Source organism: Rhinoderma darwinii, chromosome 1 (genome assembly GCF_050947455.1).
Source record: "Rhinoderma darwinii isolate aRhiDar2 chromosome 1, aRhiDar2.hap1, whole genome shotgun sequence".
In the NCBI taxonomy this organism is placed as follows: domain Eukaryota; kingdom Metazoa; phylum Chordata; class Amphibia; order Anura; family Rhinodermatidae; genus Rhinoderma; species Rhinoderma darwinii.
In genome coordinates this window covers 186,212,130-186,237,477 of record NC_134687.1, presented here as the reverse complement: position 1 = coordinate 186,237,477, position 25,348 = coordinate 186,212,130, and the positions used below count along the sequence as shown (strand labels likewise).

Here is a 25,348-nt window from a genome sequence, read left to right as displayed (position 1 = left end):
ACATAAAACACGATTGCCCTTTTCCCCTTATCAAGTCATTTATTATTGTAAAAAAATAATAAAACCATACATATTTGGTGTCGCCGCGTTCGTAACGACCTGAACTATAAAAATATTATGTTAGTTGTCCCTCGCTCGTGAACGCCATAAAAAACAACCTAAAAAATAATGCCAGAATTGCTTTTTTTTGGTCACTTTGGTCAAATTACAAAAATTGAAATAAAAAGTGATCAAAAAGTCGCATGTATCCAAAAATGGTACCTATAAAAACTATTACTCGTCTCGCAAAAAACAAGCCCTCAGAAAGCTCCGTTGACGAAAAATAAAAAAGTTATGGCTCTAACAACTTGGCGACAGAAAAAATACATTCTTTTTACAAAATGTATTTTATTGTGCAAAGAGTTGTAAAACATAAAAAGTTCTATAAATTTGGTATCGCCGGAATCGTACTGACCTGCAGAATGAAGGTAACATGTAATTTATAATGCATGGTGTACGCTGTATAAAAAAAACTACAGCAGAATTTCTGTTTTTTTATTACCTTGCCTCCCAAAAAAAGAGGATAACAAGTGATCAAAAAGTTGCATGTACCCCAAAATGGTACCAATAATAACTACAGCTCATCCCACAAAAAACAGCCCTCATGCCACTACATCTATGAAAAAATAAAATTAGTTAAGCCTCCAATAAGTCAGGAAATAAAAATATGCGGTTGTTCTGGCCCGAGGGGAACATTTCTTCTGTTTCAAGAGGCAAATTATCAAGGCACTAAAATTAGGGAACCAGGAAGGGGAGGGCCCAAACATATCTGCTGGAAGCGAGGGTGCCCGTATTATACCAGGACAACACTTCCCAGCAAAATTACTCAAACTGCAAAGGTGCGGAGTGTGGACCAAATGGGAGCTAAGTAAGGACACCATTTATCAGTGCGACATCGGCCTGTGCAGAAAGGATTGCTTCACAGCGTAACACACATTTATGGATTATTTTATTGTTTACTCCATTATTATACCACCTGACAATTCCCCTGATGTACTCTGTCCAGCTTACATGTACCCCCACATTATAAACTGAAATACCAGTAAAACTTCAAACAAAACTACTACCAAGCAAAATCCACGCTCCAAAAGCTAAATGGCGCTCCTTCCCTTCTGAGCCCTACAGCGCGCCCAAACAGTAGTTTACTCCCTCACATCACCATACCTTGGAGAACCCCTTTAACAATTTTTGGGTTGTGTGTCTCCAGTGGCATAAGCTGGGCACGACATATAAATATATGACATACAAAATTTTAATTTTTACTTTGCACCATCTGCAGCGCAATCATTTATGGAAAAGACTTGTGGGGTGAAAAGGTGCTCACTACACCCCTTAATAAATGCCTTGAGGGGTATAGTTTCCAAAATGGGGTCACTTCTCAGGTTTTTTTTTTTATCATTTCACATCAGAGACTCTGCAATCGTGAACCAATACTGTGTAAGTTGCGAAATTAGACCTCAATTTCGCATGGTACTCTCTCACTCCTGAGCCCTGTCGATAGTCCAGGCAAAAGATTAGGGCCACATGTAGGGTATTTCTAAAACCGGGAAACACAGCATAATAATTAGAGAGCTGTCTTGTTATGGTGGCACAATCTGGGCACCACATATTGGCATATCTATGGAAAAAATACAATTTTCACTCTGCAACATCGAGTGCACACTAATTTCTGCAAAACACCTGCAGGGTTAAAATGCTCGCTATATGCCTAGGTGAATACCTTGAGGGTGTAGTTTCCAAAATGGGGTCACTTGTGGGGGTTTCCACTGTTTTGGTCCCACAGGGGCTTTTCAAATGCGGCATAGTGCCCAGAAACCAATCCAGCAAAATCTGCACTCCAAAAGCTAAATGGCGCTTCTTCCCTTCTGAGCCCTACCGTGTGCCCAAACAGCAGTTTATGACCACATATCGGGTATTGCCGTACTCAGGAGAAATTGATTTACAAACGCTGTGGTTCTTTTTTTCTTTTATTTATTGAGAAAATTAAAAATTTTGAGCTAAAGCTACGTCTTCTTGAAGAAAAAGGATTTTTTTTTATTTTCACTGCCCAATCCTAATAAAATCTATAAAACCCCTGTGGGGTCAAAATGCTCACTACACCCGTAGATGAATTTCTCAAGGGGTGTAGTTTCCAAAATGGGGTCACTTGTGTGAGGTTTTCACTGTTTTGTCCCTTCGGGGGCTTTGCAAATGTGACATGGCCTCCGCAAACCATTCCTGCTAAATTTGAGTTCCAAAACCGAAATGGCGCTCTTTCTAAGCCCTGCCGTGTGTCCAAACAGCCATTTATGACCACATGTGGAGTAATGTTTTTATCGGGAGAAATTGCTTTAAAAATGTGGCAGTGCTTTTTGTCCTTTAGTACTTGTGGAAATGAGAAAGAATTAGCTAAACCTACATTTTCTTTGAAAGAATGTAGATTTTCATTTTCACGGCCTACTTCCAATAATTTCTGCAATAAACCTGTGTGGTCAAAATGCTCATTATACCCCTAGATAATTTCCTTGAGGGGTCTAGTTTCCCAAATGGGGTCACTTTTGGGGGATTTCCACTGTTTTGGCCCCACAAGAGCCCTTCAAACCTGACATGGTGCCTAAAATATTTTCTAATAAAAAGGAGGCCCCAAGACTCACTAGGTGCTCCTTTGCTTCTGAGGACGATGCTTCAGTCCATTACCACACTAGGGCCACATGTGGGATATTTCTAAAAACTGCAGAATCTGGGCAATAAATATTGAGTTGCGTTTCTCTGGTAAAACCTTCTGCGTTACAAAAAAAATGGATTAAAAATGAATTTAAAAAAAAAAAACAAGGAAATTTGTACATTTCACCTCTACATTGATTTAATTCCTGTGAAACGTCTAAAGGGTTAAGAAACTTTCTAAATGCTGTATTGAATACTTTGAGGGGTGACGTTTTTAAAATGGGGTCACTTATTCGGGGTTTCTAATATATAAAGCCCTGAAAGCCACTTCACAACTGAACTGGTCCCTGTAAAATTAGCCTTTTGAAATTTTCTTGAAAATGTGAGAAATTGCAGCTAAAGTTCTAAGCCTTGTAACGTCCTAGAAAAATAAAACGATATTCAAAAAACAATGCCGATCTAAATTAGACATATGGGGGATGTTAAACATTTTTATGTGGTATAACTGCCTGTCTTACAAGCAGATACATTTACATTTTGAATAATGCTAATTTTTGCAATTTTTCACAAAATTTTGGTATTTTTCACTATTAAATACTAAATTTATTGAGCAAATTTTGCCAGTAACATAAAGTCCAATGTGTCACGGGAAAACAATCTCAGAATCGCTTGGATGGGTGAAAGCATTCCGAAGTTATTACCACATAAAGTGAAACATGTCAGATTTGAAAAATGAGGCTCTGTCAGGAAGGTCAAAGTGGCCAAAGTGGGAAGGGGTTAAAAAGAAAATGACAACTCCAGACAGTTGATTGTTGCTTATAAATATAATTTATTACCTTTTTAAAAAAAAATTCTTACACTTTTTACATGTCAGATTGACAGAATAAATGCAGGCATTTACAAACAGTGAAAAAGAAAACAGGCTGGGGGGGGGGGGGGATATGAGGCACACCTAGAGAGTAAACTACATCTCACTGTACAGGAATACAAAGAATGCAATGGATAGCACTTCTTTCTTAGTACATCTTTAGAAAAAGGAATTGCATAGTAAATACAGCTGGAGGAAAATAAAAGACAAAAACTAAATTGGTTTCTATATCTCTATAGCCAAAAACGTAAGTAACACTTTTGCAGTAATACTGCTGTAGTAAAAATACTTGAGAGAATTAAATCCTCAGCTTAAGGAATCCACTGGGTTTCTTTCAGTCATTACAACTTACACATATTACCCAGTTCTCATACTAGATCACCAAACCCATCATATATGCCGAAATTATGAATAGACATGGCCAATGCTTGTCACAAGTGTAAAAGTAAAGCTTACAAACACAATGTATTTTCAGAATGTGCGCTCAGTTTGTGTCGCAATTTTACTAGCCTTTCAGTGTCAATGTGAGGGATATTTTCTGCCACCTACTGGTTACATTAGGAATTGTAAGACATATATATATATATATATATATATATATACATACATGTATATATGTGTATATATATATATATATATATATATATATATATAGATACCTATGTGTGTATATATATATATATATATATAAATCAATTGAAAAATATATATGTATATATATATATCAATATAGATATGTATGTATATATATATATATATATATATATATATATATATATATATGCATACTATAGATATAATTTAATTTTTAATTTTTAACAGAGCTCTACCAATAAAAATGTACATGTAAAGCAAATGGCATCCTGAACTAAATTCTAATTAAAAGATGTAATTAATATTTAATGTTTAATTGTTGTGTAATTGTTTCTTAAAGACTCTAAGACAATCTTCTGATTTCATATATTCTGCAAGACTTAGCAGTCCAACTAACAGACAGGACAATCTGCGCTGTGCTCAATTTGCTCATACACATCATAGTTTGAATAGAACCAATACAGTTTTTTAACTGACAAACAAGGGTTAAATTATGACCACGCCTACTGGTATATCAGATTTTCCCTCTTTCACAGCGAAATCAAGTCTGGCCATTGCTTTCTATTTTAGAATGCCAGTTTAGTGATCCAGAGATAAGATCTCTATTCACGAAGGGAAATCAATTGGACTACTTTTGATATGGCCCAGTGTCCAATACTGTGTGGTCAAATTCCTATACACACTGCAGTCAACAAACTCAAGTTTACCTGAAATACGCAGAAATATCTCACTGAGGAGCTTAGTTTTAGGAAACAACTTCTTTAATTCGCTAGTTAACTTTACTTTACTCCATCATATGCCATATTAAAGGTATATTCGGTGTGAACTCTGTGTGTCGCCGTACCATGCTCATGCACACAAAGCTGCCGTGTACAAGTTCCCATAGACTGATCTTTTCAAAATTTTAGAGGATTTTTTCTTTTAGGTTTTTATGTTATCTTGTTAAAACATTTCATTAGGGATTCATTACATTGAATTGGTTGCTTCCTTTTCGGGACTTCCATAGGATTTGTGGGTAATATTAACAACCATTGTCTAACTTTAGCCTTTTACTCTATGTGAGAACCATAAAATGCATCCAGCCTTAGTTTTGTGTAAATATAGTTATAAAAGACAACGTAAACAAGTAAGAAACATAAAAAGCATTTAACGATACTGCCCCCTCGAGCATGATAAATGTACGTGTACGGTATAGACATTTTTGAGGATAGTGTCCCATCAGTCTTATAATATGCTTAGTGTTTTAGGTGTTTTTCCCCACTTTGTAATAGTAGGAAGTCCCATTAAATTCTGGTTAACAATAAAGATAAATTCACTCTTTATTTCTAAAATATCGATACAAAAAATGTATTCTTCCATACTTAAATATTATAATGTGAAACCTGCTATAACACGGAAATGATGGTATAAAATAATGTTAATTTTGGAATATAAATAGGTGCAGCTGACTCATTTTAAGAACTCTTTGACTATTAAGACGTCCGGTAATCCATCTTACAAGGTGCTGTTTACACAGAATAAGATGCTGATTTCATACTGCATTAGCATTTATTGTATTGGAGAAAATTGTGATACTTTTATGACCCAACATTCTTTTTCATTTTCTGCTTCTTAACATTAAACTTCCAATGTCCAACTTGTTAGGTGAGTGCAGTATACACCTATATAGACTTATAATACTACAGAAATTATACTATGCTATCAAGAATTTTAGATTTGTTGTAATGCATTCTGCTTCATCTGTATATGGACCTCTAACTCTGCATAGGAACATCAGTGCGTTATACGGCTATTATTCATAAGATCTCTACTAACGGAGCACTCATATTGGTATTCTAGATACATGCAGACATTTGGGCATATTTTGATTATGATACATTTCATCTACTTTACCAGGCTTACTATTGATTGACAAGAGCGCTGCATGTAATACGAGAGATTCAGAACTTAGCCACGTATAATGTCTTAATGTCTTCTGGCAGGAACCATTACAAGAATCTTTGTGAATACTCCAATATGCCTTTTTATATTGGAGTATTTAATATGGAAGAGTTGCAGTCACTTAATAAATTTGAGCTGCAGTTTCGAAATAGCTACAAAGTAAGTATTGTGTTTCCCAAAGTGAACGTACCTTTAATGAGTGTATTAACTTAATGAGCCCAATTTGGAAAGGCGAGATAATACCTTGATTCTATTACTGTATCCTGTCGCAAAGCATTGATCGTTCCTTAATTTTATGAACTCAGACAGAATCCCTCGTAATTAGTTAACTAGCCTGTTAGGAAGCGTAATGAGTCGCTGTACATACTGGAGGCTTTTATTTTAACGCTATGTTAAGACGTCAGGGTGGCGGCAAGAAATACCTGAAAATAAGGTAGCTTATTATAGCCTTGGAAAAGCTCTTTGATCATTTAACCTGTATATTTCCAAATAACATCATTCTAATCATGAACGCAGAATTCAATAAAAGGCGTATTCTTACAATAACTAGAGCGCCAATATCAAACATGGTGCAATAAATCCCAGGTAGCAACGCACAGAGAAAAAGGGTGACCACAAAGTCAATGCAATATTTGTATGCCCACATACAATACATTATAATAGTCACATTTTCCTGAAGATGACATTATTATTGGAAAAACACAAGCATTGTTTAATACATTACACACTTTAAATAATAGATTAGAGTGATAAATTAAAGTAAAAATAAAAAGCAAAAGCAAGCATATACACAACATAAATGAAAATATATGTAAATTGGCCCCACATGCCTGCTAAAGGTATTTTTGTACATTTTTTCCTTTTTTATTAGCAAATGGATTCATAAAGGCAAGCAACATGTAACAGCGTTCCCAATGCTATATATTGTAATAAAATAACATATTTGGCATAATGTGTAAAATAATGTCAACACTGAAGCCCGATATTGTAAAAAAAGGTTTTCCATGTGATAGGCACACAGAAAAATGTCTATATGGAATGATAAAAAAAAGGAGTAATGGCATCCTATCACCACTAGAGGGCATCATAAATAAAGAATCTCCTTGGACAGTATGCAATTTGAAGAGTGTTCCAGTTTGGTCATTGCAATATTTTACTCTGTATATACCAGTTTGCCTAATATCCTGCAGATCAATGAAATGTTACTTTGCATTGCATCAGCCCTTGTGTGTAACATGCAGATTTTTCTGATACATATGCAAGTAGCATAACTCTCCATTCCTAGAGCCTGACATTTGCCTGTCTCACTGTGAATTTACTTTGTTTGTTCAGTCCAATAAATGCTATTTGCATGTAACAAAAGTGTCCGAAATGCATTTCTCCTTCTTTCAGATAATCTTCCTACTACATTAAGGCCTGTTATAAATATGTATGAAGGACCAAGCTGCGATCATGATCTTCCCTATTAAACAGTAATTCTCCAACATGGTCAACCACTGATTCTTCTGATAAATAACAGTATGGCTTTCTCAGTGTCTTCTAGATCATTTATGAAAGTTATTGACTGGTCAAGTTTAGGTCTTATGCGCATGTCCATATTACTTTTGTGTGCTGTAAGGATCCGTAATACAGTACATCATCCTTAGAAAGTTATGGTCCTATACAGTACCTCTGCATGCCTCCAATTTCATACGTATGCGTGAAAAAAAAACCCAAACAAAAACGTGACACATTCCATTGTATGCCATATTACAGAGGGATTTTCCTCTACAAGCATTGCTTGTAGGAGAGAATAGGTAGGCACCAAAACGTGGCACACAGAATGGTAAGGACCCTGTGTGCCTCCGTACAGGCTTTCTCCACATGGCTTTGTCGTTGTAGCCTAACAGAGTCCATGATCCTAAGACCTAATACTCAACATCAAAAAACATAGCCCAACATCTTTCAACGATCAGCACTTTATCTCTGACCAACTGGAAGTCATTTTCTAAAATTGAATACCAAAATATTAAGTCAAATCTCAAAGGCACAAAGAGCCTAAAAGGGACAGTGCGTAAAACATTGTCCTGTATAGACATTGGCCCACATTTATTAATGTATTTACACCAATTTTTGGCTCATAGAAGGCATTTAAAGAATTTTTTTGCCTGTCAGAGTGTTAAAAATGCACCAAATTTATTAAGATGGGTGCACCTTAACCACTTTTACTAGCTTATAATATGGCATTATTAATAAATGTGGGACGTTGAATATAATGGATCGATTAGACCAACACTTAATATTCCATAGTTGAAGAATTGGATGAACTCTTCTAGTAAGTGATGACAGAACAATAATAATAAAAAAACATATCAGGCAAATAAAACAAAGCATATGTTGTAAATGATGATTAAAGCAGAAGATCAAAATACCAATAGTCAACTACAGTCAGCATTGCCTTCTAAGACTACCCTTAAGTAAAAGCATTCTTGTTAGTACTCATGGTTGTTCAGCCATGACAGGTTCCGCTGTATCTCCCTTCAGATGTTAGTAACTGATTGTGATATCGCTGAAATAAAAAAAAAATCTGGTTTTGCCACCTACATTGGCACCGGCATAGACTATTGGATTTCCTGCTCTTTGCTTGAATGTAAGAACTTGGGACAGACAACCAGGACAAGGGGATTATTGGACATCAGGTGAAGTACTCAGTGCACCCAATCTAACTTCCATTGAAAAAAAATACTGTAGCTTTCCTTAAATTACCCTGGAGAAGCCCATTATTGTCACTTAGATGGCTTGCACAAAATAGAAATAGTCATGGGACGGAATCAATAACCCCTGTCCTTTAGTGGATGTAAACAATGTCCATTTGAGCTGGGATTGTATAGAAAGTTTATCCATGTATCTGGATAGCAATAAATTTCGTTTCCTAGGAAACTGTAAAATCCTCTAAAAAGCCGCACACTGAATGAGCATCAGGTTGGTTTATAATATTTGAGATACAGCTTTGCATGTTTTTTTCCTTTTCATTTTGTGTTAATATACAAGAAAGGTTTATATCAAAGTCCATTTTATAGAAGTAGTAAAACTCATTGGTCAGAATTCCTCTTCAATAGGTTGTCTTTATAACTTGGTAACTTTATCTATTTATTAGTTGCTCCATCTTCATATTTTTTTAGTTAAGATCAATATTTATCTTCTCCCGTCAAAGATACCACTGTCTCGTGTCTCCCCATCTCCTCTAAGACTGCAGCCAGGGTGCTGAGGTTCCCATCCGGGTAGTTCTGCGCTTCCCAGAGATCTAGGATTACTCCAGTTGGACTAGGTTTTGTGGCAAAATAATTGAGATACCTGCAGAAATAGATAAAGAAATGCAATGATCAGATACGTTAACCTAACCACCAATTACAGTATTTGCAAATTGAGCTTGTGGTTTAGACATATTGAGGGCACTGCAAATGCTATAAGTAACTGGGTCGTGCGGGTGGTTAGTGGTTGTGAGTCCAGGAGCCTAGACTAGGGAGGGCAACAGTTGATTGAGTGTCCAGTGGAAGGTGAGGAGAAGGAAGGAAGGAAGAAAGGAAAAAAAAAAAGTAGGGAAGGAAGGAAGGAAGGAAAGAAAGAAAGAAGGGAAGGAAGGAAAGAATGGAGGAAAGAAGGAAAAAAGGAAAAAGTATGTGGGGAACGAGAAACTAAGGAAAGAGCAACACGATATAAGTGATAAACGAAGATAACACAGAAGAAAACTTACTATTATAACCATGTTAAATCATCACTCATTATAATCGCGCATATATATATATAAAATATATATATATATATATATACACACAAAAAAATGGTTGATAAGCAGCACTCAGGTATAAGGATATATATCGGTGCATAAATATGTCTTTTACTTATAGTATTGAAAGTTTCGCTAGGTGTGATTGTAAAGGTTGGATCGCAAACAATAAAAAGTGCATGAATTCTTTATATGTGTTTGCGTGTTTGCGTAGGGACCGGACAAAGAACTATAGCTCAGTCATTTTAGGAGGTGATTTATATGGTATTGGTGACAAAACTGTGGAGTTGTAAAGGTCTATTTTTGGGGCCCCCTGACACGGTCCCATGGGTGTTATAGTCGCTGAGCTGTTTGGTGTCTTCCATTAGGGGGATGTGCCTGACATATAGTGTTGGAACCATCCTGCCTAGGGACAATGTACCTTCATAAGATGAGACCTTGGAATCAAACTCAGTTGTCTCTGGCTATCATAAATAGCGTTCTTTTTTTTTTACTAAGGGACTGCGAATGTCACTTTCTTCCATTAGTTTACCCTCCTGATCAATTGACTATTGTGTGGATGGTGCTGGACATTTGTTACATAACTTTTCCACCCTCCATTTTTTGGTGAATAGCCCATTCAGGTGGGTCCTTTTGCCTATTGATATTTGTTGGTACTAGTTGGTTTTATACCCTATAGCTGCATGGCCATATTTTTCCCACATAGACTTTTGAAATGGGCTTAATTCCCTGAACCAATATGGTGGCTTAACAATCGTTGCACCTTGTTGATATGCGCCAACCTTTTAGACCACATTGCATTATCTAATTATACTTTACGCATGCGCGAGACCTGTAGACTCCCATGATAGTATATGCGGTTCAGCCTATAATTGTCACATTTCTTGTTTGGTCCAATGAACATTAGAGGCATTGGATATGCGCAATACAGTGGAGTAGACGCCGCTATTTATTGCAATCACTCCATGCGATATACTATTCTTTGTCTTCCGCAATGGTGAGTGCTAATTTGATTTTAATTGGGATGGGGGATAACACATGTGATTCCTTAACTATGCATTTAAAGAGGCTCTGTCACCACATTATAAGTGGCCTATCTCCTACATAAGGAGATCGGCGCTATAATGTAGGTGACAGCAGTGCTTTTTATTTAGAAAAACGATCTATTTTTACCACTTTATGAGCGACTTTTAGCTTTATGCTAATGAGTTTCTTAATGTCCAAGTGGGCGTGTTTTTACTTTAGACCAAGTGGGCGTTGTACAGAGGAGTGTATGACGCTGACCAATCAGCTTCATACACTTCTCTCCATTCATTTACACTGCACTAGTGATATAGCTATATCGTTATGTGCAGCTACATACACACACTATAACATTACTGCAGTGTCCTGATAATGAATATACATTACCTCCAGCCAGGACGTGATGTGTATTCAGAATCCTGACACGTCTGAATATTTTCTGTGAGATTTCCAGCAAGGCAAACATAATCTCGCGAGATTACGATGTAAACGAGATTATACAGTATACAGTAAATTTATAAGCTCCCCTAGTGGTGGCTTCAGGCAGCCAGAATGTTAATGTTTAACTCTAGATCTATGGAGGTAATGTATCAAATAATCTGAGCTCTGTCCCCTAAAGTTATATTAAGAAGTTAATCAGAACACAATTTTGAACCTGTTTAGATTAAAATAAGAAAACAAAACAAAAAAGGCTTTCAAGGGTGGACAATAACTTTAAGACAAAATTACTGATACCCCAAGGAGTTTATACTAATGCATAAAATTGTATAAATGGTATAAATTCTATTACTCATTTCTCATGCTTATTTTCTGCTACTTAATAGTCTATCATCTATTATTTTATTGAAAAACGAGAAATAAAATACAGAGATAAAATAAGAAAATGACTTAAACTAATTTCCGGGCTTACCCTTAAATTGTGCTGAGCAGGGCAGGTGCCGTTTTATAATAATATAAAGCTATTTCCTAGTGAATGGATTGGCTTAGTATTGGTTCAATCCAGTAAATTGCTTTTTTTGAAAGCCCCTGTTACATTTTAATCTGTTTGAGCACCAACAAGTCCATATTGCAGGAAAATGATAGAACATATCTCATCAATATGAACTGAATTCCGTGTAGTAAATTGGTTCAAGCTGAGGAATATCCTTAAAAATAGCACTAACAACGACACTATGCAATTCATCTATTAGTTGTATGATAACAAGGTGCTATATACAGTATTTTATTCGACATTCAAGAACAAAAAAGCGTTACTAATAATTGCAGTAACAGTGGCATGCTGACCTGTCTAAGTTCAATTTATGGGCTAGCATCCTCCAGTCATGGCCTCGTGTCTGAGGAGCATCTAAGCTGCTGCACAGTTTCTGTCGAATGGTTAGAGGGATGCTAAAAGCACTTGGTCCTATAATGGTCGTTATGGTACTTGCTGAATCCATGAGAGGATAATCGATAATACAGCACGGTTCCTGTACAAATAACAAACAAATAATTTATATTAAAGACGATTTCTCTATATGGATTGGTGCACGTAGTTTATTTCTACTTTATCAGAGATTCCGAATTAAATTCCAATACTTTTTCAGCCAGCATCATATTTCTAGTCTGCTGAAATGAAATAAAATATTTATAGCCAACTTACCATTAAACCATACATCTGCGTCCCTGGACGCTAGGTCTGTGTCTGGAACACAGGTCTGTTTCAATTAGATCAGCCCTGACGTACATCAGGGTTAATTGCACCAACAATACGTCGGAAGATGGGACAAGCAACTGCATGATCTTTTATAACTCACAATTTCTACAATTAGTTCACTGCTTTATCTTTAGCATGGACATGATGTGGTTTAGTAATGAAATAACTGCAGATACAGGTTGTATAGTGTGACTGAATCATAGCAGTAATGCAATGATTTATTCCTGAACTGCAATCAGAGATCTTAAGGGCAAAGCCACACGTGGCGGAATTGCTCTTGAATTCCGCTGCGGACACTCCGCAGCGTTAATCCGCAGCGGAGCAGTTTCTCCATTGCCTTCCACTTCTTTTTAGTACGCTTCGTTTAGACGAGGCAGAAAATTCTGCTGCGAAGCATAGGCTGCGGAGCGGAATTTGGTGTCCGCATCATACAATGGATGTTGCGGACCAGTGGCGGACTGGTTGCGGACTCATGGCGGAAGTTCTCCATTGACTTCAATGGAGATTCTAAATTCCGCAATGAAGTCCGCAGCTGTCATTCACATGTTATGTGTGCTGCGGATGCGTCTTGCTTTTTTGACATGACATTTCTTCATTCTGGCTGGACCTATGTATTTCTAGGTCTACAGCCAGACTGAGGAAGTCAATGGGGCTCCCGTAATTACGGGAGCGTTGCTAGGCGACGTCAGTAAATAGTCACTGTCCAGGGTGCTGAAAGAGTTAAGCGATCGGCAGTAACTGTTTCTGCACCCGGGACAGTGACTACCGATCACAATATACAGCAACCTGTAAAAAAAATAGAAGTTCATACTTACCGAGAACTCCCTGCTTCTGTCTCCAGTCCGGCTTCCCAGGATGACGTTTCAGTCTAAGTGACGGCTGCAGCCAATCACAGGCTGCAGCGGTCACATGGACTGCCGCGTCATCCAGGGAGGTCGGGCTGAATGCTCAAAGAGGGACGCGTCACCAAGACAACGGCCGGTAAGTATGAAATTCGTTTACTTTCACTCAGGAAAGTGCTGTCCCTTCTCTCTATCCTGCACTGATAGAGAGAAGGGAAGCACTTTTACCGCAGTCCGCAGCAGCTAGTCCGCATCAATTTACTGCACATTTTGGGCAGATCCGCCGCAGAATCTGCAACGCAGATTCTGTGCGGCATTGATGCGGACAGTTGCGGAGGAAATCCGCCATGTGTGGGCATGCCCTTAGAAGGCAAAAAAGATGAAAAAGGATTGTGATCATGGCCGGACATACGGAAGAGCGGTCCTATAGCAAATAATAAAAAAAGAAGATCTCAGCCTTGTGCTGAATTAGGCCCCATGCACACTAGCGTATTTTCATCCATCCCTAAATACTGTCCGTAAATATGGATCCATAGTCATCCTCAACTTATCCGCATATACGGAACAGTATCCGCAAATACGGTCCGTAGTGCATCCTTAATGCATCCGTATATACGGTTCCGCAAGAAGAAGAAAACCACAAATGATGTGCAACATCTGCAAACCTGGCGTCGCCTAGCAACGCTTCTGTAATAACAGACGGCTACGGGTGCACATCCCTAGCCGTTCATAATTACGAAAGCGCCTATGGGGAGTCCGTGCCGTAATTACGGACAGGAACAGGACATGTTCTATATTTTACGGATCATTTCTACGGAACGGACACCCATCCGTAAAAGTATGGAAAGGTGTCCGTAGCCCATAGAAATGAATGGGTCCGTAATTACGGTCCGTAATTACGGATGAAAAATATGGTCGTGTGCATGAGGCCTTACACAACTTCCTTTCCCTTGGTCTGGCGCTTATATACCCTTTTCTTTCCATCCTTTTGAGAAAAGAACATTCAGATCACTTTCTCCTAAGTTTTTTTTTTTAATGTTGCAGTGTATATGAAGTGTCGGTAACTTGGAAAGGTGGAGCCAACCTTAGCTGGTACCTAACCATTTTTATGGCCCCAACAGCACCCACTGGTGCTACATCTATGGTTCTTGCACTGTTGAACATGATCTAAATGATCTAGAATGATAAGAAAAGGTCTCATTTTGTGCAGTTCAGAATGACTTTATTTGTTCTGCATTAATTGGAATTATTATTTTATTATTTATTATTTATAGATGTAATAGATCTTAATTTGTCGTTCTCTACTTTTAGTGCTATGTAAAATGACTCATAACATATTGTGATATAACAGTCGTGCCTAGTTACAAATTCAGCACTGATACACCTGTATCTGAGAATTTTACTTTTTGGCTTCCTAAAAGTCTCTGCTCCATTGAAACTGAAGCTTCTTATAATTATGCTGTAGGAGAATATCAACAGTCACTATACACAGTATATGATATAGACAGCAAAGCTTAGAAGCAGCAATAAAATTAAATGACAGAACAAGTTTAGAATTCATTTGAAATTAAAATAGCATTAGCCAGTCTAATTTGACTTTGGTTGGCATTATGTGTTCTAATAAATTGGCATTACCAATGTCTGCCATTATAAATGATCATATATCAATTGTAATTATGTGACATTTGGCGTAGTCATGGACTCCGGTGGACGGCTTTCTATACACACCTCTGATGCTGTACAATTCAGCTGGAAAATTTGTCCTTCACCCTCCACCTGCCTGACACACAGCTTACAGGATAGGTCCATGGTGCTAAGGCTGAAGCGTTCCAGAGTAAAGGTGCAATGAAGATTCCTTTGGCATCCACTCCAGACCTGATAGAAAGGAATTTCCTACGAAACAAAACCAGTCAAATAAAGTTTAGTCTAGTGCCTTGGAAAATAAAAAAATTTAAGAGGTATGTGATGTTTTTAGGCCTGTGACTAGAAGATCAGCTTGTTGGTAAGCTTTTCTTCCCTTCGCTATACATGTAGCTGCCTATATTACACAAGCCACTAAGTGGCAGACACCATGCCAATAAAAATACAACTTGTACTACAAGGGCCAGCTCTTGTTATTCACAAGGAGTCTGTTCCTCTGCTGTAGAGACAATCTTCTACTTCTGCCTTCAGCCTGTATTACTTTAGCACATTACGAGCACAGTGTTCAGCTCCCCAGGGAGCGATGGGCTACGGAGTGAAACCTGGTTAATGGAAGCTGAAAGCACTGAAGAGAAGTTGTTCAGCCTGCAGGCAATGGGAAGAAGTTGCTGAACTAGCACTATATCCAATCCATACTGAGCTTCTCACACAATGCTGTTGAAGTCTTGCCAAGGGTAACCGTCTTGGCCAGGCCAGCAGAATTATTAAACATGATTGTAGGAAATAAGGAAATGAGGTAGCTGATCTTGAAGATCGACACAATAAAGGCCACTAAGTGATAACACTATATAAAGGAGAAAAAAGAGGGACATAGGGCGCCACATCGTGCAATAAATCCAACAGGTTTCTACGTGAGCGTTAATGCATTATAAGCGCTCACCTTGACTGGTTGTACATGTTAGGCACAACACTAGTGTGTGCGTTCAGACAGTAAGTTGTCAGCTGCTGCTATCCACAACCGGTGGGTGATGGATCACCTCCGCTTAATATCAAGAATACCCTCCAACATGGAAGCAAAGAAAAATGGGGAATTCCAGAAAAGCGCTGCTGATATCCAGAGGGTTTAAGATCAAAGTTATTTATTATTAATTAAATAAATAAATATAATCCATAAATGATGTGGCTACGCGTTTTAACACCGGTCTGGTATCTTCATCGGACCATTACCTAATTCCCATTTGGTATTGGCCTGATGAGGACACCATACCGGTGTTGAAACACATAGCCACATCATTTATGGATTTTATTTATTTATTTATTTATTTATTCAATTAATAATAAATAACTTTGATCTTAAAGAGGCTCTGTCACCAGATTCTCAAATCCCTATCTCCTATTGCATGTGATCGGCGCTGCAATGTAGATAACAGTAAAGTTTTTTGTTTTTTTTAAACTTTCATTTTTGGCCAAGTTATGAGCTATTTTATATATATGCAAATGAGCTTTGAAATGGACAATTGGGCGTTTTTTTTTTGTTATGTCCAACTGGGCGTGTATTGTGTTTTTAACTGGGCGTGTTTACGTGTATGACGCTGACCAATCAGTGACCAGTCAGCGTCATACACTCATCTCCCTTCATTTACACAGCAGCGATGTGCAGCCGCATACACAGAGATTAACGTTAATCAAGTGTCCTGATAATGAATACACATGAAATCCAGCCTGGACGTCATGTGTATTCAGAATCCTGACACTTCTGAATCTTTTCTGTGAGATTCCAGCAAGCCACGCGTAATCTCACGAGATTACGGGGGTAAACGAGATTTCGTTTCCCTTGCTGGAAATCTCAAAGAAAAGAGTCAGAAGTGTCAGGATTCTGAATACACATGACGTCCAGGCTGGATTTCATGTGTATTCATTATCAAGACAATTGATTAACGTTAATCTCTGTGTATGCGACTGCACATCGCTACTGTGTAAATGAAGGGAGATGAGTGTATGACGCTGACTGGTCACTGATTGATCAGCGTCATACACGTAAACACGCCCAGTTAAAAATACAATACACGCTAAGATGGACATAACGAAAAAAAACGCCCAATTGTCCATTTCAAAGCTCATTTGCATATATATAAAATAGCTCATAACTTGGCCAAAAATTAACGTTTAAAAAAACAAAACAAAACGTTACTGTTATCTACATTGCAGCGCCGATCACATGCAATAGGAGATAGGGATTTGAGAATCTGGTGACAGCCTATTTAAACCCTCTGGATATCAGCAGCGCTTTTCTGGAATTCCCCATTTTTCTTTGCTTCCTTATTGGAGTGTATTCTTACTAAGTGATTAGAAACCCATTACTTAGAGACTACGCCAATATGGGATAAACATGAGTAAAATCCAAATCAAAAGTCTATCAGCAAAAGTTAATATGGTAAAGGAGATTTCACAATGATGATAGAGAAGGATTTCGAAGAGTCAGTTACGAAGCATGCTAGGCACTTAAATCCATCCATTATCTTGAGTGGTCTTCTACAGAAGTGCTTACATATTACAGGGACACATATATTGTGCCTATTAGGTAAAGTTAACTTGTATCTTTGATTTTCTATAAAAATTATCGAGAAAATTACTTGCATTCCTACTTCGGCACAGCGAACCGCATGTAGCTGCAGCATTAATAGTGCCCAGTAAAAATATTTAGTCAGCCTAGTGCTGATTTCTTACATTGTATAGGCCTGTCAAATCGTTTTAACCAAATCCAGCAAACAAACTGGACTGAATCAGCAACCAATTTGCCGGTTGAATCAGAACTAAAATTGGAACAAATTGCTTCGTTCATCTTCAGTATTATGCTTAGGCTACACAAAGTTCTTACATGATTAAAGGTCAGAATAGTTTTTAGACATTTCCTGTTTATAATCTATGATTCATTATTATGGGATGATGCATTGGTGTATTGGTGTATACTGTAGAGTTGTTTATCAAGTACTTTATGAGGTGCCATACAGATAAATATAGCTTTATATCACACAGTTTTTGGTTCTATTAGTTTATATTTATGTCTGTTACATTTTAAGATTAGTGATGTCACATTTTGTAAATTCTCCAGAATGTACAATATGTGGACATAAAAAAGATTTTTTGTGTACCACCAGAAGAACTATACTAAAGTCCCTTTCATGCATTACATGCCCCCTGTGAGAAGAGTTTTTATATCCCCATGACATCACTTACTGCTCTGGAAGCCAGCTCAGTGTTATCATGGGTCTCATAACCTGTCGGAATCCAACTTTCATTTTTGTTGTAAAGGTATGTATATGAAAGAAGAGATCTCATTGGTTCAGTGAATACCACTGCCTGTGTTACAACACTGAACTGACATAGCAGGTGCCACGTCAAGAAGACTTGTCATGTGGACAAAGAGGCTTTCCACAGGCATCTTTAAAGTTCAATACCTGGTAACTTGCCAATGGAACAAGTTATTTAAAAAAACACACATGGGGAGCTTTAATATAGATCATCCCACTAGAGGACGCCCCGCGTATACCGTTGTACATTGAACTCAATAATAAAACAACATACAGTTGGCTTTAAGGCCTCATGCACACGACCGTAAAAAATCTCCGTAATTGCGGACCGTAATACAGTCTGCAATTATGGACCTGCCGGTTCTATTGACCGCGGACACCTTTCCGTATCGCTACGGATAGTTGTCCGTGCCAAGGAGCCGTGCCGGGAATTATGGAGCATGTCCTACTTTTCGTTTTTTACAGGCCGTGCTCCCATACTTTGTAGGGGAGCACGGCACGAATAGTATTTGACAAGAGTTTGCCGTTAGATAACTTACCTGATATTTAGCTAACAGTTTGCTTTTCCATATGGAGTGGGGGACGTCATGAATGGAGAGGCGGAGGTTATGAGTGCTTCCTTTAAAATGTAGAGTCTTGGGCTCATCCAATAGCTGTCCTCCAACTTTCCTTTCTTGTTGTAACACCTCCTGGGATTTTTGGAAATTAAAAGTTATCATTTGGTTTGTAAAACATATACACACACATTTCCTTTATATGAAATTATAATGAGAGATTATATTACACCAGATCTTTCCCAGCTGAATACTTCAACTAAAATATTCATTAGTCTAATTTAAAAGAAGTAAAAAATCGTAGTAACAATTGCTAGATAGTAAAAGAGCATTTAGATTTCAAAGTTCCAATAATAAAGGTTTAGATCATATGGTGGCATTGTCATGTATAGCAAAAACATCTTCAAGCTAACTCCCCTATCTGACGAATACTCAGATGAATCAACTAATGCTTTATGGCTAATGGAAAGTACTATGAGAAATAAATCAGATATTCATTGCAAAACCTTGTGACCTCATCCCACTTTATTATCACATTATTATTTTTTTGTGTAGACTATGACTATTTTATGGTGTTTACCAGCTTATTAGCTCTCATCAGTAAAAAAAATCTAATGCAATGTTTTTATGTTTTGTAGCCCAGGAGATCCTTGGCTACTTCTGGCAAACCTCACTAGATGTTATATTGCTTGGTTAGTTTCAAGATCTAGATAAAAGATGTCACCTGCCAATATCTTTCCTGATCAGCACTAATATATTTATGCAAGTTGAGCTGATATCTCCATGTCTCAATGAATTCAATCTAAAAAGTCAATGGTTCCAGCTGAATGGTCAGCTGATGATCGCTAGAATAGGGAAAAGTCTTTTTTTAACGTGTTTATTTCTGTCGCCAAAATTGCCATCATCTGCAATAGACTTAAAAGTTTCATGTCATTTAATACAATTTGAACTTCCGTATAAGAACATGAAAATGAAGCAGCTGTCACTTGACAGCCACTCTATGATATGAAATTCAGTCTATTATTATATTTTGTGATCAGTAATATTCAATTGATATGAAGGTGGTGGTGGGAACATCATTGTAAAGTATGTTCTCCCCTGGGGGAACCTCTATGAAACATAACAGACATAATATATGTTATAATCTTGTGACTATTTAACTATGGAAGCCCAGGCTATGGAAGATAAAAGATGTATGTACCTTAAGTGCATCCTGAGTATCATCTAAGCAGTAAACACGAATATAGTACTCCAGAGATGTGCAGGATGCTGGCCCAAATATAGCTAGCGTCAGTCGTTTGGCTGATGATTTGCTAGTAGATTGTCCCACCAGTGCATAGGTGCTTAATGTTTCTGTGAGTATGTGACAGGCTTCAGAGTGCATCTGGATGTAACAAGGCGTAGTAAAGTTCTCTTCTCCGACAATCACAACATCCTGCAGGAAAATATATGATAATTATTCATAAATTATGGAAATGAGATAGCAGCTAAGATAAGAAGAAGGGAAGATAGCGGAATATTAAAAGCTGGAATAGAAGTCAGTTATAGAAAGAATTCACAAAATACATATACTATGTTGTTACACCAATGTAGGGGAAATTTATACATGCAAGCAAGTTTATGACTATGGTCATTCTAAGGAACTGTTCTTCTACATATATGCTTTTATACTCTTCAGCCTTACCAACAAGAATATATTAGGAATTGCTAAACTAGAAATTCCCTAATAAAGGATTGTTATGGGAAGAGTTCCCTTTAACATTGGCTGCATTATGATGATACAACTGGGTAGCCAGGAGTTAAAATTATCGCTCCCGGTCAACTTGATACACTATATTATATCTAGAACCGGGCCAGAGGTAATGGTGCATGACACAGGGATTCAGAGAAAACGTAAGAGTATTCCTGTGTCATGCTCCGCCCCCTCAGTTCCTGGAAAAGGCATAGCATAGTGTCTCAGCATTGCCCACAGTGTTCCTTTAAATTAAACCTTTAAGTATGAGCTTACAGACTGTTTTACATGCCCCCATACACAAATATATGAGACTCTTATGACAGCACCTTTAAACTTGGGTTTCTCTGTAAGAGATTTCAATAATCTAACAGTGCAAATATGAGTAAAATGTCCGATGTGTTTGCATTTTGTTCTAAATGTAATACATTATGATTTCAACAAACCATTCAGCCCAAAGTGTTAAAGTATAGACACCAACATAAATTTGAATATTCACATTGAATACAATAGAAGCTTTAATGAAAGTGATTTGGAAATGGAGCTGCTTCCTTTTCCACTGATACATTATATTAATTCATGAAAAACAACACAAGCCTTAATGTATTCAGAAGTCAATCAGCGACTGCTCCAAGTGCTAACAGATTAAATTGAGCTCACAAGCAAAAAGACATTAGGAAACAAGATAATATCTGCAAGTTGTATGAGAGACGCATATCTAATATATTGCTAAATGTGAACTCCAAGCAAAAGATGAAAATATTCCCTAAAAATGCATTGTATTTTGCATGAATGCATTGGGTAATATGTAAAGTGATTTCACGTGAGAAAATAATGGATGCTCACGAAAAAAATACTGCATAGAATTATGTTAAAAAACATTTCCACCTAGAAGAAATCCTACTCTTTTTATTCAGGTGTTTTTTCATTCTACCTGTAATGGGAAAGCAGGGTGACAACCTATATGGCCATTACTGCCGTGGCTGCTGTCACTCAACTTTCCCAACCCCTGAATGGCAGATACACTTCCCTTCAGTGGCAATATGGGTGAAGCAGTAGTTTCAGACTGTATGGACACTTACTTATAGACTCTATGTGAATGGAACTGGTGGGCACTGCTGGTTACTCACCAGTATCTGCCTGCCTGTTCCATTCAGAAGCCGGTAGCAGGAAGACTAGACATGGGGGAAGTGAAAGAGTATTTATGTTTTTAGATTTTAGCTCTCACCATTCCTTTATGTACCCCATGTGGGACCCATAATGACTGTCTAATCAGGAGACTAGAGAGGGACTTTCATAGAAAAAAAAAAAGTATAAAGCTAAGTCAATATGACAGTTGGAGCATTATTGGGGTAAAGGTTTCATCTGCTCCACAACTACAGTAAAAAAATAAATAAAGAGGATCTGTCACTAGTTTATTAATGCCCTATCTCCTAACTAATATAATAGGTGTTTTGCTGCTGATAACTATAGTGCCATTTTTAAAAAAAAAAACGTTTATTATTTGCAAAGTTATGAGCAGTTTTCTAAATATGCTAATTTGGCGATACTTGCCAAATGGGAGGTGACACTTTCTTTTCACTCTGGGCGGTGTAATGTTTTCTGTATGACGCTGTCCAATCAGCATACAGCTTCTCCCCCTTCCCAGCCCAGCAACACAGCTGATCATATAGTATACAGCTTCCATTCCTGACTGTGTATTCCACAGGTGATATCTCCGGTTGTGTCACAGCCAGAACTGCGATCCTGGTGCCATATGAAAGATTAGAATCTCATCTTTCATATTCCACCAGAACTGTTCTGGTCCACAGCCCGAGATATGGCAGTTTGAAGTGATCCCCCCCCCTCCCTCTAGCCTCAGTCTCTCACACTGTGTGAAGCAGCTTCATGCTGATTGGACAGCGTCAGAGGACTGTGAGGAGGCTCCACCTCAGGAGAATCGCTGGTGTTACCTCCCACTTGTCTAGTATAGCCTAATTTGCATATTTTGAAAAAAGCTCATAACTTTTAAAATAATAAACTTTTTGGGATACAATTTTCACTAGCATTATCAGGGTGACAGCGCCTATTAGATTAGCTAGGAGATTGGGCATTACTAAACTAGTGACAGATCCTCTTTAAAGAGGCTCTGTCACCAGATTTTCAAACCCCTATCTCGTATTGCAGCAGATCGGCGCTGCAATCTAGATTATAGTAACGTTTTTATTTTAAAAAAACGAGCATTTTTGGCCAAGTTATGAGCATTTTTATATTTATGCAAATGAGCCTTTCTTAAGTACAACTGGGCGTGTTTAAAGTTAAGTACAACTGGGCGTGTATTGTGTTCGTTACATCTGGGCGTTTTTACTTGTTTTACTAGCTGGGCGTTGTGACTGGAAGTGTATGATGCTGACGAATCAGCATCATCCACTTCTCTTCGTTACCACCCAGCTTCTGGCAGTGCACAGACACACAGCGTGTTCTCGAGAGATCACGCTGTGACGTCACTTCCTGCCCCAGGTCCTGCATCGTGTCGGACGAGCGAGGACACATCGGCACCAGGCGACAGAGGCTACAGTTGATTCTGCAGCAGCATCGGCGTTTGCAGGTAAGTCGATGTAGCCTCTGTAAATTGATATTTACAAATGGAGTATGGAGATGTATTGATGATTTGTTAATGGATAGGTGAAAACTCATAGGGAGAATAAAAAAGGATTTGCTAAAAAAAAACAAAAAACTCCAACACGGTTGATCTGCTTTGGTGCTAGTAATATACAGCAAGCCCCCATATGCTGACACAACTCTAAGGTGTATAAGGGTTTCCATTTATTGTAATTATTACTTTAAGTTATTGACATAATCCAATACAATGCAACATAGTATATTTTACTAAGATCATCCAACTTTAGCAAATGAACCTTTACTTTAATTGCTATAATGTTGTCATGTTAAAGCAGCTTTCAAACTACTAACTGCACTAACACATTTTGGCCACTAAGTGTCCCCAGTGGCAAGCATACCATTCTATCGGAATCCTTCCAGTGAAATACACACTTGTTCATAGTGTAAAAATCAGCCAATAGAGACAGAGAAATAAGAAACCAGCTAAGTCAATGGGGAAAAATTGTAGTAAATCCTAACTACAACCTAACATATATACTGGACTGTACCCAACGTTTGCAGCCAACAATGTCTCATGTGTCCTGAATTGCCATTATTATATCATATAGAGGTGATTTAATTTCCTTGATCAGGGATTTTAGCAATAAATATGGCTAGAGATTCCACTTGTAAAAAAATAATAATAAAGGCTTCCAATTCCATTTGTGAGGCCAATAACAGGTGTCATATTATGGTCAGTTTTAAAGCTGGAACACTCGGACTTTCCGTGGTTCTACAGAGCTTACCTTAGATCACCACTTATTTCTTTAATGATCTGAGTACCCTAATAAATGTGTGGACTTTTAAAACTAGCCTCAGGATAAATAAATATTTACATGGCACACAGGGTAAAAGGGTAAGGCCCTATTCACACTGAGTTTTTTGCAGGCAGAATAAATCTGCTTCAGAATTCCTTCAGGAATTTTGAGGCAGATTTTGACCTACATGTGCTTTTTTGCTGCGGCGTTGCGAAAAACGCTCGGAAACTAGTGCCGCAGGTTTTTTTTTTGCCTAAAATCCGCCCGGAAAAAAAAAGTTTTTGCCTCCCATTGAAATTAATGGGGGGCCATTTCGGATATATTTTGGCTCTGATTCAAACGCAGTTATCGCGTCAAAATCAGCGCCAAAAAAACTCGTGTGAACACGGCCTAAAAGAAAATGGAAAAAAATGCAAGAAAATGTAGAAATATTGACAATTCATATAAGAATAAATAAACATAACATTTGATAACTACTATCTCAAGTGTATGACCAGATTTAGTTGTAGTTAAGTTCAGTCAGAAGAAGCAGCGTACTCACCTCCCACAGTCCTTGTACAGACTGTTCTTTAAGTTGGATCTTCCAATCTTCTGCATTTGTTTCTGTACAGTGGTGCATCGTTAGAATGACTGGCCTTGTCATCAATGCGCCAGGAGGTCCACAAGATACTACTGGAGTCAGAAGAGTTTGGCTGTCCTCTATGGGTGGTCTGTAATACACAATATGCCAGTAAGAACCGAAGAAACGTGTCATACATAAAAAACAAATCATCTGTTAACCATTTATATTTTGTCGTTTCCCTTGATTAGTTGGGTAGTGAGCGATAATGGTGCCCTTCAGACTATAAGTCTTTCATTAAAGGGGTTGTACTGTTACAGCAAATTAATGTTATTAAAGATATACAATTTTCCAATATGCTTTCTGTATTAATTCCTCACGGTTTTCAAGATCTCTGCTTGTTGATATTCCGTAGAAACATTCATTGTTTACTTCCAGTGGATAAAATTCTGTCCATGGTCATGTGATGGACACACAGGTGCTGGGATCGTTATAGTTACAGTATGTGTATCAGAGCTGTGTCTTCTAACGATCCCAGCACCTGTGTTTCCATCACATGACCATGGACAGAATTGGTGGCAAGTGCCTGCTGTAATTTCTTGACATTGCAAAGAGCATATTTTACATAAAAAAGGAAGCATCAGTAAATTTGGAAATACCATGAAAGCAGTGCACATATTGGCAGCTGCAGTCCTTCAGTACAATATTCAGCAGTTCGCTAAATTAGCAGTAGCACATCACATC

The 25,348-nt window shown here is 37.8% G+C and overlaps 1 protein-coding gene across 2 annotated transcripts in view; it reads right to left on the bottom strand.

Annotated features, from left to right (window-relative positions):
- Nucleotides 1-4,340: 4,340 nt before the first annotated feature.
- Nucleotides 4,341-25,348, bottom strand: part of UNC5C (unc-5 netrin receptor C) — a 323,806-nt gene continuing 302,798 nt past the window's right edge. For both annotated transcript variants that reach the window (XM_075860650.1, XM_075860651.1), the window contains 6 exons: nt 24,587-24,755; nt 20,117-20,350; nt 18,901-19,050; nt 15,138-15,302; nt 12,159-12,340; nt 4,341-9,418 (listed from right to left, as the gene is read on the bottom strand). In XM_075860650.1, coding sequence (XP_075716765.1) covers nt 9,253-9,418; nt 12,159-12,340; nt 15,138-15,302; nt 18,901-19,050; nt 20,117-20,350; nt 24,587-24,755 — 1,066 coding nt within the window. In that variant the 3' untranslated portion in view covers nt 4,341-9,252. The remainder of the gene's footprint in view (nt 9,419-12,158; nt 12,341-15,137; nt 15,303-18,900; nt 19,051-20,116; nt 20,351-24,586; nt 24,756-25,348) is intronic.